The sequence below is a fragment of the Natrix helvetica genome (genome assembly GCF_964273705.1).
Source record: "Natrix helvetica genome assembly, chromosome: 1".
Lineage (NCBI taxonomy): Eukaryota > Metazoa > Chordata > Lepidosauria > Squamata > Natricidae > Natrix > Natrix helvetica.
The window spans coordinates 350,302,726-350,319,620 of NC_138548.1; the positions used below are offsets into that span (position 1 = coordinate 350,302,726).

Below are 16,895 nucleotides of genomic sequence, written 5' to 3' on the forward strand. Positions count from 1 at the left end.
TGTTGTGGTGACCCCCAACCATCAAATTGGTGTCTCGGTTCCTAAGACCATCAAAACGATGTGTTTTCCAATGGTCTTAGGTGACCCCTGTGGAAGGGTCGTTCGACCCCCAAAGGGGTCCCGACCCACAGATTGAGAACCGCTGGTCTAAGTGCTATTGCTGTAAAAGATTGAAAAGATTTCTCTTGGTTGGCCCTTGGCCCAGCTCTGCACAAGACACAAGAACTCCGTTTCTTAATTTCTTCACTCCCCGGCCATCGGTTTGCATGTGCAGAGAGTCACTTACTTCGACGCGCTGGTGGTACTCGGGCAGTAAGAGAAGGGACTGGTCCGACAGCAGGAAGCGCAGCTGCTCTAGTTCGTCCAGCACCCGTTGGCGCTCTCGGAAGCGTACAAACTAGAGAGGGAGGGAGGAGATCAGAAAGGTGAGAGAAGGGAGGTAAGATAATCCGAAGGACTCTTGTGCAAGGAGGACCACATTCCCAGCGGCCCTGGTGTGAAGGAAAGGGTGCTGTTCAACGCAACCGGGAGAGGCGAGGCTGGGCGAGCCTGTCTGAATATTTGCTAATTTTTCGGGAAAAGAGCTTCATCGCTACGTCTGCAATTCCTTATTCAAAGGCAACCCAAATGGAGCTGATGCTTGTGAATGAAAAGAAGGACTAGGGGAGACATGATGGCAGCGTTCTGATATCTCAGGGGTTGCCACAAAGAAGAGGGAGTCAAACTATTCTCCAAGGCACCTGAGGGTAGAACAAGAAGCAATGGGTGGAAACTAATCAAGGAGAGAAGCAACTTAGAACTGAGGAGAAATTTCCTGACAGTTAGAACAATTAATCAGTGGAACAGCTTGCCTCCAGAAATTGTGAAGTGTAGTTTCTTGCTTCAGCAGGGGGTTGGACTAGAAGACCTCCAGGGTCCCTTCCAACTCTCTTATTCTGAGCCCCCAAACCTCTAGCATAGGAGGGAGAAAGACCAGCTGAATCATAGATTCATAGAGCTGGAAGGAACCTTACAGGTCTTGTAATCCAAACCGTTGCCTAAGGCAGAAGTCCTTATACCATCCTAGACAAATGGTCGTCCAATCTTTTCTTGAAAACCTTCAAGAATTCTGCAACTGGCCAACGGCAACTAATCTACAGATTGAAGATAGTTGGATGGATGGATGGATGGACGGACGGATAGATAGACAGACAGACAGACAGATAGACATAAAGAGATAAGAGATAGATATAGATTACATAGATGATTAATAGAGATGAGATGAGATAGAGATGAAATAGATATAGATTATATAAAGATAGAGATAGATTATATAGAAGATCAATAGAAATAGAGATGAGGAGTCCCCATGCGACTTGTTTTGGATGCCAGGTAAGTGCAAGGCACGCCTGGAGGCTCGGCGAGGGTGAAAAATGGGCCTACCAGAAGTTCGGGAAGGCCAGAAATGGACCAGTTTTCGGCCTCCGGAGGGTCTCTGGAGCCTGAGGGGAGGCCTTTTTCACCCTCCTGGAGCCCGGGAAGGGCAAAAATCCCCCCCACCATGGTGCAGGAGGGCAAGTAGGCCACGCCCACCATGGCCACACCCAGCCAGCAACCGGGCAGAGAACCCCTTGCTAAAATTTTGAAAGCCTACCCCTGCTCTGAACTGACCTCTATGTGGAAGAGGGGGCTGTGCACACACTGGAACCCAGGCAAACGTTCCTCCAGACCACGGGCACGGATCATGCTCTCTACGACTTCCAGATCCTTCAGCTGAAGGTCGTTCACGGGATCCAGGAGCGGGAGGCCTTCTGGAGAGCCCTCGGCTAAACGCAGCAGCTCCTGGATTGCTGTAGCTGCTGACGGTCCAGGTGGGTCGTTCCTGCAAGATGGCGAGAGAGAGAAATAAGGAGGCCACAGTAGGTTTTTTAATGAGTTGTGCTAGTGGCCTAGAGGTGGAGCTCTCGCCTCACAATCAGGAGGTTGTGAGTTCAGTCCTAGGTAGAGGCAGATATTTCTCTCTCTCTGGGCATGAGGAGCATATATCTGGTGAATATAACTCTGCATTGGCAACAGGAAGGGCATCTGGCCAGGAATCACTCAGCTCCACTCAATTGTCCAGCCGGCAAGGGTTTATGGGGTCATTAAAAGATGATAACAGTAGGTTTTTAATGCCTGACCCTTGAAATTCAGGGTCACCAATAACTGGGTGCCTTGAATCCTTCCAAAATCTCCCTTGTGTTCCAAGTTACATTAACTTCGAGTTCATGAGTGTGTCCCCCACCAAACAGAAAAGCTAGCTAAAATCTTTCAGCCAGGTCTAAGTTACTGCGAGATCACCGACTTTCATGTACCATATTTTTCTGAGTATAAGACGCACCGAGATTTTTAAGAGGCAAATTTTAAAAAAAGGTTTTGCACTCTGCAGACCTCCCAAAAATGACCCAACTCCCAGAATTCCTCCCCTTGCTCTTCATCTTGATGATGTGCGGACGGGCGAGGGGAGGGAGCTGGAACCGGTTCTAAACGACACTGTAGATTTGTGGAACCGCTTCTATAGAGGAGGTTAGAACTGGCAGGAACCCAGCCCTGCTACAGGTGGATGATGAAAAGCCCCTCCCAGAGGGAATAAAAGAGGAGCGAAAGGGGAGCGGAGTTTGCAGGAGACAATTAGTTCACTTAATTGGTTTGTGATACTCCGAGACTCCTTGCCAAGTTTTTCAGATATCAGCCTGTCAGCTCTCCAAGCCAGATAAAGCCTATGACTCTTAATCCTCTCTTGAAAGACTTGGCTGGATGTGAGTGAGCAGAATTCACAGTAACTTAATAAAAAGGGTTTTTTTGTCAGGACAAGGAGGTTGCTTCGTGATTTGGGGAAGCCTAGGTCAGAACACCAGGTTCCCGGAATACGAAGCTGAGGAATGCCGGTCCTTCTGAGTTCTTACATGTAAACCTCATTTCTCAGGTAAGTTTATTTATTTCTCTGACTGATAAAAGCCACCCATCTCAAATGAATCATTCTGGGAATCTGGGAACCCCCCTGACATTAGAATGACTACGGACCTCCGCTCCTTCCGTCAGAAACTCAAAACCCACCTGTTTCAGCTAGCTGGCCTGGCCTAATTCCAGCTTTCCCACCTCAGTTTTATTTTTAAATTTTATGATTGGTTTTATGGTCTAAGTTTTTAATTTTTATAAATTCGTACAGGGGCTATTTAATCTAATTTTAGCTATGTATACTATTGTTTGTATGGTTTTTTAAATTTATACCTGTACACCGCCCCGAGTCCCTTCGGGGAGAGGGGGCGGTCTAGAAATCTAATAAATTAAATTAAATTAAATTAATCTTAACAATGCAGTGGATGGCATCAGAAGCAGGCCAGGTCGGAGGGGTGATGAGTAGAAAACGGCAAATGTCGCTTCTCGGCTCACCTGAACCTGGGCATTTGTCGTTTCCTGAAATCCTCCAGGATACGCTCGGCATTAACGCGGAGGGTTTTCGTTGTGATGCCCAGAATATCCGCGGGGCCCAGTTTCTTTATGGTGTGTCCACAGGGGCCTGTGAGGGAGAGGAGAAAGAGCCTGGGTGTCAGAGCTGCCATCTTTCGCTCAACTTCCAGCTCAGCCAGATGTCAGTCTGCCATATGTTATAAAGAGTAAGGAACCGGGGGAGTTAAACCTGAAAGAAAGACTTGGGGGAAAAAGGAAAAGAATAAGTTGTACTGTCCCAAGACATCTGAAGGCCGTTGGTCCTGGGAATGGAAGGCAACATCTATCCATCTCACCAACCACAGTGGGGATAGCTACCTGTTCTGACCCCCCCGTCTTCGCACACCAAAGCACTCCAAGACAAGAATACTGCTAGACGATTTATTCACAGTAAATTGACACACTGACTAGACCTTGGCAGCAATCCAGACTTCCAAGATAAGAAACAGACACGAGAGCTTCTCCAGCGTTGGTAATTAAGTTGAATCCTGCAACCAGACTCCTCACAAAGTCTCTCCTTATATACTATCTTGAGAGGAGCCTAATTACAACCACCTAGATCCAATTATCTTCTGTATCTGCGTGGTTGTTCTCTACGTCTATCAGCCCTCTGTTTCCGGGCGTCCAGGACCAACTCCCTTTTCTCCTCCCCACTGCTCCAAGGCATGACATCAGGAGCACACTCCCTTTGGCTTTCACCGCTGCTCCATGCCTCAGGCGCCTCCTGGTGGCCAACCAGCCTCTCTGATCCCTGCTTGGAGTCGGAACCCTGTCCAGGGTTTGCCACATCTTCCAGAGCCGACTCATAGGGCCCCTCGCTGTCGGAGTCTGTTTGCAGCTCCAATGGCTCCTGCTGGGCCACAACAGTTACCAAAATGTATCTTTTCAGAATGTGACTGGGCAATGGGGTGATAACAGGAGGGTGTGCCGGGGAGTGGAATGTTAACTAGGGGAATTTTTGCACTCAAACTCTTAACATCAAATCTCAAAAAAGATCCTACAGGAGCTTCTCCATAACAGACAACGAAGAGAACAATAAATGAAGCAATGTTGTCATTCCATACGTTGAATGAAAGCGTCCACTGGGCTAGCTGAATTGAAAAAATCTGAGGAGAGTCGGCACCAGAGGCGTGGCTTAAAGTTTCAATTCAGTTCTGGGCAGATTGGCTGTGTTTAACCCCTTCTTTGGACTCTCCAGAGCAGCGCCCTGGAAAACAAACCCATCAGGACAAGGTTCAGCAGTCCATCTGCATTTCAAAGACACTCTTTGGAAGAGAGCAAAGTCCACATTTTCGACAGAGAGGACCGCTGGTTTGAAAGGGGGTCCATCAAAGAGGCCATCTATGTCAAAATTGAACAGCCCTCTCTCAACAGAGGGGGAGGGATATGACATCATCTACCTCCTGACCACAACACAATTCTTTCAGCAGTTCCTAGAAGGCTCCACACCCATTTGCACCTCAGGTGATCCTGAGGACACAGGTAAACCTCCAGGTGGCCTCAACAACTCGCTGAAAGGATGCAAATGACCAGCTGCCTTCAAGGAGTATAAATCCTTCCATTCTCCATCATCCAGTCAGAGCTGAAGACTTTTCTTAGATGAGAAGCGCAACGTCTTCAAAAAACCCCCCAGAAAGTCCAGTTGCCTCTTCAAAAAAGCACCTTTGGGATGCTCAAACTCTTAGTTCTGGCTTTGCCTATTGTAACCACTTTGCTTTTAGTAAAAGTAACCTTTTTGCTACAAATGGAGTCGAGGGTGTTTCTTTCATGAGGTACCAAGTTGGGACAGGTCTGACACCAAACAGCTTTCCTGAGCAGCTGTGACTTGGGAGTATGAGAAGTCAGTGCTGTTCAGTTTCTAACTCTCCTGGAGGACAATCTTGTCGGAAACCTTGAGGGGAATTTTGTTTCCTCCCAATTCTTCACATGTTTGGAATACAGGTAGTCTTTGAGTTACAACCTCAATTGAGCCCAAAGTTTCTATTCTTCAGTGAGACATTGGTTAAGTGACTTTTGCCTCATTTTATGACTTTCCTTGCCACAGCTGTTAAGTGAATCGCTGCAGTTGATAGGTTAGTAGCCTGGTTGTTAAGTGAATCTGGTTTCCCCATTGACTTTGCTTGTCAGAAGGTCTCAAAAGGGGATCTCATGATCCTGGGACACAGAAAAAAAGGTCATAACTGTGAACCAGTTGCCTAGCATTTGAATTTTGATCACGTGAGAGCAGAGATGTCACAGTGGTTAGAGTGCAGTACTGCAGGCTACTTCAGCTGACTGCTAGCTGCAGTTCAGCAGTTCAAATCTCACCGGCTCAAGATTGACTCAGCCTTCCCTCCTTCTGAGGTGGGTAAAAGGAGGACCCAGATTGTTGGGGGCGGAGGGGGGGGGTTTGTCAATAGGCTGACTTTGTAAACCGCTTAGAGAGGGCTGTAAAAGCACTGTGAAGCAGTACGTACCGTATTTTTTGGAGTATAAGACGAACCTTTTTACCTCAAAAAAGAGGGTGAAAACCAGGGTGCGTCTTATACACTGAATATAGCAATTTTGGCCTACTGAAACCCCACCCCCTTTGCAAAAATGGGGGTGCAGAGGGTTTGGGAGGCTTGCAAAGTGCTTCTGGGGGCTGGGGAGGGCAAACGCAAGCAAAAAACAGACTGTTTTTGCTCATTTTTGCCCCCCCAGCCCCCAGGAGCACTCTACAAGCCTCCCAAAGTCTCTGCTGACCCCCCTTTTTTTGCAAAAAATGGCCCATTTTTGTGAAAAGCGGGTCATTTTTTGCTCGTTTTTGCCCCTCCCCCCAGCCCCCAGGAGCACTCTACAAGCCTCCCAAAGCTCTGCATGTCTTTTTTTTTTTTTTTTTCAAAAAACGAGGTGTGAAGAGGGTTTGGGAGGCTTGGAGAGTGCAAAAACTTTTTTTAAGATTTACCTCTTCAAAATCATGGTGCGTCTTATTGTCCGAAAAATGCGGTAAGTCTAAGTATCCTATTTCTATTGCTATCATGAGGATGCTGCGAAGGTTGTTAACTAAGAAAAATGGTTATGTCACATTTTTCAGTGTAACTTTGAACGGTCACGACGCAAACTGTTGTATGTCGAGAACTACCTGCATTTAAGAGGCACAACTGCGCTCGTGCATTCGCTTACAGAGGGTCATAGCGTGTTTCCCTGCTCGATGAATTCCGCCCCTCCCTCCTCAACCTCCAGCCCCCAGACGACTCCTGTTCTGAGTTCTCCATCACTTTACCTTCAGGAAGGAAGAGCTTGGTGTGGAGAAGGTCCTCGGGCAGAGGAACTTCCGCAGATGGAGGAGGATTCAATTCCTGGCCTTCAGTCAAGTCTCGCTCCATGGAGTTCTTCTCACACATCACTAAAGTGCTGAAGGCCCGATTGGCTGCGTCTGAAGAAACCTGGAGGAGGAGGGAGAGGACTGGTCACAAAGTTATTTTTTTTCATCGCCATTGTAACAACGAAGGGTAGCTAAAAGAAGTAATTTCTATTGTAAAAAATTTTATTAGTTTTTACAAGTGTTTTAAGGAAAAGGGTAAATAGGTACAGAAAATTTTGACAGCTACATCATGCGGGAGGTAGAAATCCCCCCAAAATCTCACAACTTTTACAAAAAAGAAGAAAAGAAAACATCAACATTTGAATAAACATTGGCAGCTTTTGATTTTACATTCAACCATCAATATATTCAATCATCTTTTGTATCACCTCCAAGAATTACATTATAACAATCGCAACAATGTTTCAACTCATTTTTGTGACCTGAGTCTTCTGAATGTTGCATAAAATGAAGTAATTTCTAAATCAGCACTCCTTTTATTAGGCCTGGCCAGAGGAGAATCTTACTGAATAAGTTCATCCATTAGGTGTCAGGGTACCAAATAGCATCCAAAATTAAATCAGAGTCCGAGGCAAAGTATTGCTCAAAGTTCCAATCTATTAAGAGAGCCATCTTGGCACATCTGGGGAAACTCAAATCTGAAAGCTTCCCGGTTTTCCCCACCCAGTTGAAAGTTCAAGATCTTGCCCCCACACCCACACGTCCATCACATGGTCCAATCTCCCACTGCCATACTGGCAGTTCCACCCATCCAGCTCCGGTCAGGTGCAGAAGTGCAAAGACAAAGGATGACCTTGGCTTTCTAGAAGGAATTTTGTTTTGGCTACATAGCATCTAACTCCGTACAATCCCCCCTCCCATTTTCCCACAATAGAAAATGCATAGTAGAATAATAGAAAGAGTGGCAGGCCAAAGATCCAAAAGGAATCTGGCTGCAGGCATGACATAAGGCCTGTTTTTTTTTTTTAAAAAAAACTATACAGATACAAAGAGCACACACAGACAGACAGGTTAGATAACTGTTTCTCCAGTATTCTGACTGGGACTTGAAGTCCACCTACAGTATGCTAAAATCGCCAAAAGTTAAGAAATACTGGGTTAGAGGGCTGAATGATTTGGGGCTCCTTAGCCTTGTGTGGGATAAATCAAGGGTTGAGTATCTATGGCCCCCTTTACGACTTATAGACTTCGACTCCCAGAATTCTTCAGCCAGCATGGCCCGGCTCAGGGATTCTGGGAGTTGAAGTCCGCAGGCCGCCAAAGGATTATAGCTGCCCAACCCTGGGCTAAACAGTTCCCGTTCCATTTGTAAAGCGCAGGGCCGGTGTGGAAACGATGGGACCTACCTGCAAGATGACTCCCAGGGCGTTCTTGTGCTCTTGGTTGTTCACCACAATCACTCGCCCCACAGAAAGGGCTTTCAATCCGTTCATGGATTCCATGACGCGCCTCTGGAAGGGAGAAACCCATAAAGGAGAATATTTGTAGCTCGGGGCTGAGACGAGGGGGGGGGGGTTCCTTGGTGCTCTCTGAGCTTGCTTGCTTCATTGCAGAGTGCAGAGAAGAGCAACAAAGAGGATTAGGGGACTGGAGACTAAAACATATGAAGAACGGTTGCAGGAACTGGGTCTGTCTAGCTTAAGAGAAAGAAGGACTAGGGGAGACATGATAGCAGTGTTCCAATATCTCAGGGGTTGCCACAAAGAAGAGGGAGTCAAGCTATTCTCCAAGGCACCTGAGGGCAGGACAAGAAGCAATGGGTGGAAACTAATCAAGGAGAGAAGCAACTTAGAACTGAGGAGAAACTTCCTGACAGTTAGAACAATTAATCAGTGGAACAACTTGCCTCCAGAAGTTGTGAATGCCCCAACACTAGAAGTCTTTAAGAAGATGTTGGATAGCCATCTGTCTGAAACTGTATAAGGTTTCCTGCCTAGGCAGGGGGTTGGACTAGAAGACCTCCAAGGTCCCTTCCAACTCTACTATTGTATTGTATTGTAAATAGAGTGCATACAGTAGTTATTGCTTCATTGTTTTAACGTTTTTAGGTAATGAAGCGTCTCCCAGTCAGTACCTGAACGCGCTCCCGTATCTCTCGCAGTTCTCGGACGACAGAATAATACGCCTGTAAGTCACCAAGCTGCCTTGAGCTGTCTGGCATTTCCATCTTGGCTAACATACTGCTCAGCTGGGCGATTCTGTGTTCATAGACCTGGCGAGGAAACGCAGAAGATGGAGCAAAGCCACGCAGCGCCGGACTCCTTGCCTTTTCCTTTCCACCCAACTATTTAACACAAGGACGCCGGGTTCACAAAACATGCTAGGTTATATCGGGGGGAGGGGGTGGTGGTGTTTGGCTCCGAGAGTTGTGTGAACACAGCCGAAACGTGGATTCAGCATGCTACATGCCCCCCAGTCCAATGGTTTAATGCACTTCGTATACCAGGTGATCGCAGCCACCATAGAAGGAAATATTTGGCGGTCTTCAAGGTGATCTGGAAGAGCAACATCATATCCGCACAGCAAGTTCAGAATTCGGTCCTTGATACCAAATGAGAACACGTCTTTACTACATCTTTGGGAAACCGCTGCTAGCTGGAGGGATTCAATCGTCTACAGCAGTTTAGGCTTCATCTTTTGACCGTGTGTGTGTGTGTGTGTGAGTGTGTCCGTGTCCAAACGTGGCAACCTTTTAAGATGTGTGAACTTCAACTCCCAGAATTCCCCAGCCAGCAGGGAGAAATTCTGGGAGTTGAAGTCCACAAATCTTAAAAGTTGCCAAGTTTACAGACCCCTGTTCTTGACTTTAAAGATGGACTTCCATCTCTTTTCTCCGTGTAATATAATAGATGTAGGTACATGCACAATTTTGTATGTATTTATTTAGTCATGCTTATGTTCATATTAGAGGTGGAGACCCTTTGAGAGCTGTATGCAATGTAATTTCATTTTAATGTATGCCGATTCATGTACATTGAAAGTGACAATAAAGTTATTCTATTCTATTTTATTCTATTCTGAATTCTATTCTAATTATTCTACTAGAATTCTACTGAATTCTAACTATACTATTCTATTCTGTTCTGTTCCGTTCCATTCAACAGATTTGTACAGTTTTTCCTTCTCTGCTCCCTGTATTATCTTCCTTACTCATCCTCCATTTTCTTCCAGATGACCTTCTGTCTTAAAAATGAGAGATTCCTTCCAACACGCACTTCTTTTCCATTATCCTCCCTCCGCCTCAAACTGTTGGGTCTCAGAAAAGTTTAGGGTGCTTCTCTGGATTCCTCTCAAGCATCTTTCCAGGAGCTATTTCAATTTCCCCCCCTGCCCGCCCCCCAATCCATCACACCTTGCTGTCTTTCCGGGTGTGAAACTCAGAGAAGCTTCTCCTCATCATGTCTTCCACGCGGAGTGCCTCCACCCTCAACAGGTTTAGGATCATGGTGTACGTCAGGCGGAACTGGGACTGCAACCGAGTAGGTTTGCCCTAAAAGGAAACAGAAAGATGGTACAATTGGCAGCAGTCACATGGCGATCTGTTTGACAACCACCACAACTTACGACTGTGGTGCAGGGTCCAATTATGGTTGCAAGTCAAGGATTACCTGGAATGTCCAAACTGAAGTAGCAAACATCAGATGTTTGAACCCAGAAGGGCGTGGCTGTTCTTTGTCCTTAATGAGGTTCCAATAAACTTTTGGTCAACTCATCAAAGCATTCCAGGCCTGCTTTCAAGTTGCCATAAGCAGGAGGGAGAACTGACAGAGCTGCTCGGCTGCCTCGACCTAAAGTACATTCCACACATGCCTTTCTCTAGATTGTATCCCTGATTACCAGAGCAAGCAGGTGGGGGTGTGGATTCTGCAGCCCGGGAACCATTAGAAAATGTGATTTATGACACACCCAGGGAAGGGGGGGGAAATAGGGTCATAGGGGGGCATAAATTACGTGAGGGTAGAGCTTGGGTATTGCCAAAATGTTGCTCCTAATAAATGACTGGATTTCTTTTGAAACTTGGCTCGAGGCTCATGAATTAACTAGGGCATCCTTCGGAAACCTGACACTTTTATCCTCAGCCAGAAGGAGGATATTTTATCACTGGCTATAATTTCAACCCAAATAAACAAAATGAAATTCAATGTAGAGAAAAAGTAAAGTCTTACACTTGTGCAAGAAAACCAAAAGTACACATATAAATTGGGAGAAACCATGTTTAATAGCAGTGACTGTGAGAGGGATCTTGGATTCTTAGTGCACAACCAGCTAAATATGAGCCAGCAGTGTCTGGCAGCAGCCAAAAAAGCCAATGCAATCCTAAATTGCATTAACAGAGGGATTTAGTCAAGATCACGTGAGGTACTAATACCACTCTATAAAGCCTTAGTAAGACCACACCTAGAATACTGTATACAGTTTTGGTCACACTATAAAAAAAAAGATGTTGGGACTCTAGAAACAGTGCAGAGAAGAGCAACCAGGATGATTAGGGGACTGGAGGTCAAAACATACGATGAACGGTTGCAGGAACTGGGCATGGCTAGTCTAGCGAAGAGAAGGACCAGGGGAGATATGAGAGCAATACAATACAATAATACAATAGTAGAGTTGGAAGGGACCTTGGAGGTCTTCTAGTACAACCCCCTGCCTAGGCAGGAAACCCTATACCATTTCAGACAAATGGCTATCCAACATCTTCTTAAAGACTTCCAGTGTTGGGGCATTCACAACTTCGGGAGGCAAGCTGTTCCACTGATTCATTGTTCTAACTGTCAGGAAATGTCTCCTCAGTTCTAAGTTGCTTCTCTCCTTGATTAGTTTCCACCCATTGCTTCTTGTTCTACCCTCAGGTGCCTTGGGGAATAGTTTGACTCCCTCTTCTTTGTGGCAACCCCTGAGATATTGGAACACTGCTATCATGTCTCCCCTAGTCCTTCTTTCTCTTAAGCTAGACATACCCAGTTCCTGCAACCGTTCTTCATAAGTTTTAGTCTCCAGTCCCCTAATCATCTTTGTTGCTCTTCTCTGCACTCTTTCTAGAGTCTCCACATCTTTTTTACATCGTGGCGACCAAAACTGAATGCAGTATTCCAAGTGTGGCCTTACCAAGGCATTATAAAGTGGTATTAACACTTCACGGGTTCTTGATTCTATCCCTCTGTTGATGCAGCCTAGGACTGTGTTGGCTTTTTTGGCAGCTGCTGCACACTGCTGGCTCATATTTAAATGGTTGTCCACTAGGACTCCAAGATCCCTTTCACAGTTACTACTACTGAGCAAGGTATCATCTATACTGTACCTGTGCATTTCGTTTTTGTTGCCTAAATGTAGAACCTTACTCTTTTCACCATTGAATTTCATTTTATTAGACAGTGCCCAATGTTCAAGTTTGTCAAGATCCTTCTGTATCTTAAGCCTATCTTCTGGAGTGAGTGTTCCAATATTTGAGGGGCTGCCACAGAGAGGAAGGGGTCAGGCTATTTTCCAAAGCACCCGAAGGCCTGACAAGGAATAATGGATGGAAACTGACCAAGGAGAGATTCAACCTAGAAACAAGGAGAAATTTTCTGACAGTGAGAACAATCAACCAATGGAACAGAAGTTGCCTCGGGAAGTTGTAGGAACTTCAGCACTGGAAGCTTTCAAGAAGATACTGGACAGTCATCTGTCAGAAATGGCTGCTTGGGTGAGAGGGGGGGTTGGACTAGATGACCTGCAAGGTCCCTTCCAACTCTGTTATTCTGTTAAGACGGATCCATTTACAGCTTAAGCAACTGCAGTTGCATCCTGTTGCAATTTAAGTGAGACAAACGCACACCAATCACTCACCAACATCATGCGGTGAAGGTCTGACATTTCGGGCACTTGGTTTTTGCACAGAATGATCACCATCCCAGTGGTGTCGAGACCTCGACGCCCAGCCCGGCCTGCCATCTGGATGTATTCCGCTATTAGAACACGGAGGAAAGACAGATATATGTGGCATTAACCACACTATCCAGAAGGGAAAAACCAACACAAGTTTCATTCTTGCCTCGGCAAGGCTGACAGATGAAACATCATCTCTGTATATAGGTAGTCCTCAACTCACAACGGCTCATTTAGTGACCGTTCAAAGTTACAACGGCACTGAAAAAAGTGAGTTGTGACCGCTTTACGGACTTACGACCGCTGCAATATACCACCATGGTCACGTGATCGAAAGTCAGATGCTTGGCAACTGACTCATCTTTATGACGGATGCAATGTCCCAGGGTCATGCGATCCCCTTTTGGTGACCTTCTGAGGGAAGCCGGATTCACTTAACGACCGTGACACTAACTTAACAACTGCAGCGGTTCTCTTAATGACTGCGGCAAGAAAGGTCGTAAAATGGGGCTAAATTCATTTAACAAATGTTTCGCTTAGCAAGAAAAATTATGGCCTCAATTGTGGTCGTAAGTCGAAGATTACCTGTACTTTGCTAGAATTTTAGCCTTTTAGCCCAGTGTTTCTCGTCCTTGGCCATTTTTAAGATGCTCAAACTTTAACTCCCAGAATTTTGGCATTCTGGTTAGGGAATTCTGGGAGTTGAAGTCCAGGCATCTTAAAGTGGGCAAGGTTGAAAAACAATGCTAGTCCCCTTTTGCTTTCTTTTGGAGAAGAAATCATGCTGTGGTCACTATATCTATGTTCCCAGCCTCAAAGTGCCCCCAAAATATCATAAATAGTTGAGATAGAATAGAATAGAATTCTTTATTGGCCAAGTGTGATTGGAGACACAAGGAATTTGTCTTTTGGTGCGTAGGCTCTCAGTATACATAAAAGACAAGATACATTTGTCAAGAATCATAAGATACCACACTTAATGATAGTCATAGGGTACAAATAGGCAATCAGGAAACAATCAATATAAATCGTAAGGATACAAGCAGCAACGTTACAGTCCTGCAGTCATGAGTGGGAGGAGATGGGTGATAGGAACGATGTGAAGACTAATAGTAATAGCAATGCAGCCTTAGTGAATAGTCTGACAGTGGTGAGGAAATTGTTTGTTTAGCAGAGTGATGGTGTTCGGGGGAAAAACCTGTTTTCGTGTCTAGTTGTCTTCGTGTGCAGTGCTCTATAGAGTCGTTTTGAGGATAGTTGAAACAATTTATGAGCTTAATTGGCTTTTTGCCCAAAGACCCCAATAGTTCTAAGGTAGCTCTGTGGAACGTGCCATCTTTAAAGCCTTCGTGCCAGCCATCAGGAACAGTGACAAGATAAAGAGCTCGCAAAGGGGAAAAGCCGGGGGTAGGAAGTGGGAGATGATGTGCAAGAGAAGAAACAGGCAGATGTTTTGTCTGTGGAACATCTGGCCATTCTACTTACTCAAGACCCACCTATTTCAAGTAGCTGGCCTGGCTCAATTTTAATCCAACTATATCGCTCCTGATGGGTTTTTTATTTGGGGTATTTTAATTGTATTAAATTATTTAGGGGTTTTTAAACATTGTGTTTTTAATTGTTTTTATTCATCAGCTCACCTCCTTCTTGTATATTTATATATGTATATGTCTTGGTATACGTTTTTGTTATATGTATGTTTGTCTATATATTTATTTCCTATGTTTTATTGTACGCCGCCCCGAGTCCTTCGGGAGAGGGTGCGGCTAAGAAATAAATATTTATTATTATTATTATTATTATTATTATTATTATTATTATTATTATTATTATTATTATTAAAACCCCCCCCCCAGCCCTGCCTCCATCCACCCGCACCAGGATGTATGCTCCTCTCCGCTCCTACCTGGTACCAAGTCCCGGAAATTAGCACCGTCGTGTTTACGAACGGAATTGAAAACCACGGTCCTTGCTGGCATGTTCACCCCCATGGCGAAAGTCTCCGTGGCGAAGAGGATCTAGAATCCGGAAAGGAAGGAGAAAGATGGGGAGAGGCCACCTGCTTTTCTCGGCAATAAGCCAGAATGGCTTGGAGCAGCTTTCCTCCCACTGATGTTTAAGAGAGAATTACATTTCATGTCCCATAGTCCTCCAGCCCAATGACTGGGTGTTCTGACCTTGGCTTCCCCAGCAGCACGAAGCTGAGTCCCCGTCCCGATAAACCGCCTTTTATTGATTGACAGGGAATTCCTCTCCAGCAAAGTCTTTCCTCTCCCACAGTGTTTCAAGATGGTTCACAATTACTGACCTTTATCAGGCTTGGAGAGTGGCCAGGCCGATATCTTTCAGATGTTGCAATACTTGGCAAGAGTGCAGGAATGAACTAATTGTCTCATGAAAACTCCACTCCCCTTTCGCTCCTCTTTTGTTCCCTATGGGAGAGGCCATTCACCGTCCACCTGTGGCCTTAGTCCCAAGTTGACCCTTGCTCCTTAGCTGTTCCCTTCGTCTGGAAACTTTGCGCATGCGCACACTGGGAACAGGCTCCAGCTGTTCCTCTGCCTCATTGATGTCCGACTCTGAAGGCAGCTGATAACTGTCAGACGGCCCTGGCCCCATCTCTGCCTCAGACGCAGAGCCCTCATCAGAGCCTTCCCCAGACTCCAGGACTGGCCCATGTTCCTCCCCAACCTCCTTACTGTCTGTATGTACTGCCAGCTCTGCTGGCTGCTTGCGGGTCACAACACTAGGGAGGGTCTAGGACTGCGATGGTGAACCTATGGCACACCTGCCACAGGTGGCACACAGAGCCCTCTCTGTGGGCATGCCAGACGTCGCCCTAGCCCAGCTCCACCGTGGAGGCGTGCGCATCTCCCGTCAGCCAGCTGGTCTTTGGGTCTCTGGCGCGCATGTTCAGGGGCAGCTGCATGCGGGGGATGTGAATGTGCATGCACAGGTGTGGGGCTGCTCGCATTGCATTTGGGAGGGGGGTTGCGCACATGCACCGCCACCCCTGTGCCCCATTTTGGGCCTGGAAGGCCTTCTGAACCAACTGGTAGCCAAAAATGGGCAAGGGGGGCATGCGTGCAGGCATGCACAGGGGGTTCTAGGACAACTTGTCACAGCCAGTTCACTGTGGCCAATTCCCCATGGCCAGCTCTTCATGGGGCAATTCACCTGTCAGGCCTGTAGTTATGTTCTTTTTAGGATCTTTGGCCTGCCACACTTTCTTATAATTTCCTATGCTGTTTCATTAGTGTAGTAGTTGGGAGGGGGGGAATAGAAAGGAGTAGGATTGTGGAATGTATTGTTGTCATTCTTTTCTAGAAGCCCAAGGTCATCTTTTGTCTCCGCACCTCGACACCTGACCGGAAGCAGTGGGGTGTAGATGCCAGCATGGAAGATGAGGATTGGAACATGTGATGGATTTATGGGGTTTATGGGGATAAGATCATGAACTTTCAACTGGGTGGAATCCCAGGAAGAAGATCAGAGTTGGAATTCCATAGCACAGTGCCAACATGCCTGTATGATTAAATTGGAACTTTAAGGATGATTCTGCCTTGGTCTCTGATTGATTTCATGCATGGTATTTGGAACGCTGACATCACCATGGCCAACTGGCTGCAGGACAAAAATGACATCATATCAAAAGAAAGCGTGAAACAGAATCATTCAAGAAAGGCTGCCAAAGGAGGGGCAGAAGGAAATGAGAATGACAACCATTTACACATATTTTAAAATGTATTTTAAATGGTTCAATAAAATGGTCAAATTGTCCTGCAGCGAGTTTTCCCGTAGTGAATTGGCTGCGGAAACTTGTTTTGTGGCAAGTTGGCTGTTTCGAGTTATCCCATTCCAGACCAGAGGAGGGAACCTGGGAATGCTCCAACCACCTGGAGGCACAAGTTTGAAGAGGTTTGGTCCATGGGACATTCTCCTCTCAGGAGCCAGGATGGGGTTCAAAAGTATTAAGTTTATTCCATGGAGATAGTCCTCGAGTTACAGCAGTTCATTTTGTGTCAGTTTGAAGCTTCAACAGCACGGAAGAGAGTGTACATATGACCATTTTTCACAGTTACTACCACTGCAGCAGCCCCCATGGGTATGCGATCAAAATTCAGACCCTGGGCAATTGACTCATATTTATGACGATTGCAGTGTCGTGGGGTCATGTGTTCCCCTATTGGCGCTCTTCTGACAAGCAAAGTCG

The 16,895-nt window shown here is 46.0% G+C and overlaps 1 protein-coding gene across 1 annotated transcript in view; it reads right to left on the bottom strand.

Annotated features, from left to right (window-relative positions):
- SKIC2 (SKI2 subunit of superkiller complex) overlaps nucleotides 1-16,895 on the bottom strand; it is a 50,152-nt gene that overhangs the window by 5,952 nt on the left and 27,305 nt on the right. Inside the window, exons 18-26 of the mRNA XM_081934272.1 lie at nucleotides 14,589-14,700; nucleotides 12,644-12,762; nucleotides 10,167-10,304; nucleotides 8,889-9,026; nucleotides 8,161-8,265; nucleotides 6,713-6,875; nucleotides 3,412-3,538; nucleotides 1,651-1,861; nucleotides 287-397 (exon numbers count right to left, since the gene is read on the bottom strand). Coding sequence (XP_081790398.1) covers nucleotides 287-397; nucleotides 1,651-1,861; nucleotides 3,412-3,538; nucleotides 6,713-6,875; nucleotides 8,161-8,265; nucleotides 8,889-9,026; nucleotides 10,167-10,304; nucleotides 12,644-12,762; nucleotides 14,589-14,700 — 1,224 coding nt within the window. The remainder of the gene's footprint in view (nucleotides 1-286; nucleotides 398-1,650; nucleotides 1,862-3,411; nucleotides 3,539-6,712; nucleotides 6,876-8,160; nucleotides 8,266-8,888; nucleotides 9,027-10,166; nucleotides 10,305-12,643; nucleotides 12,763-14,588; nucleotides 14,701-16,895) is intronic.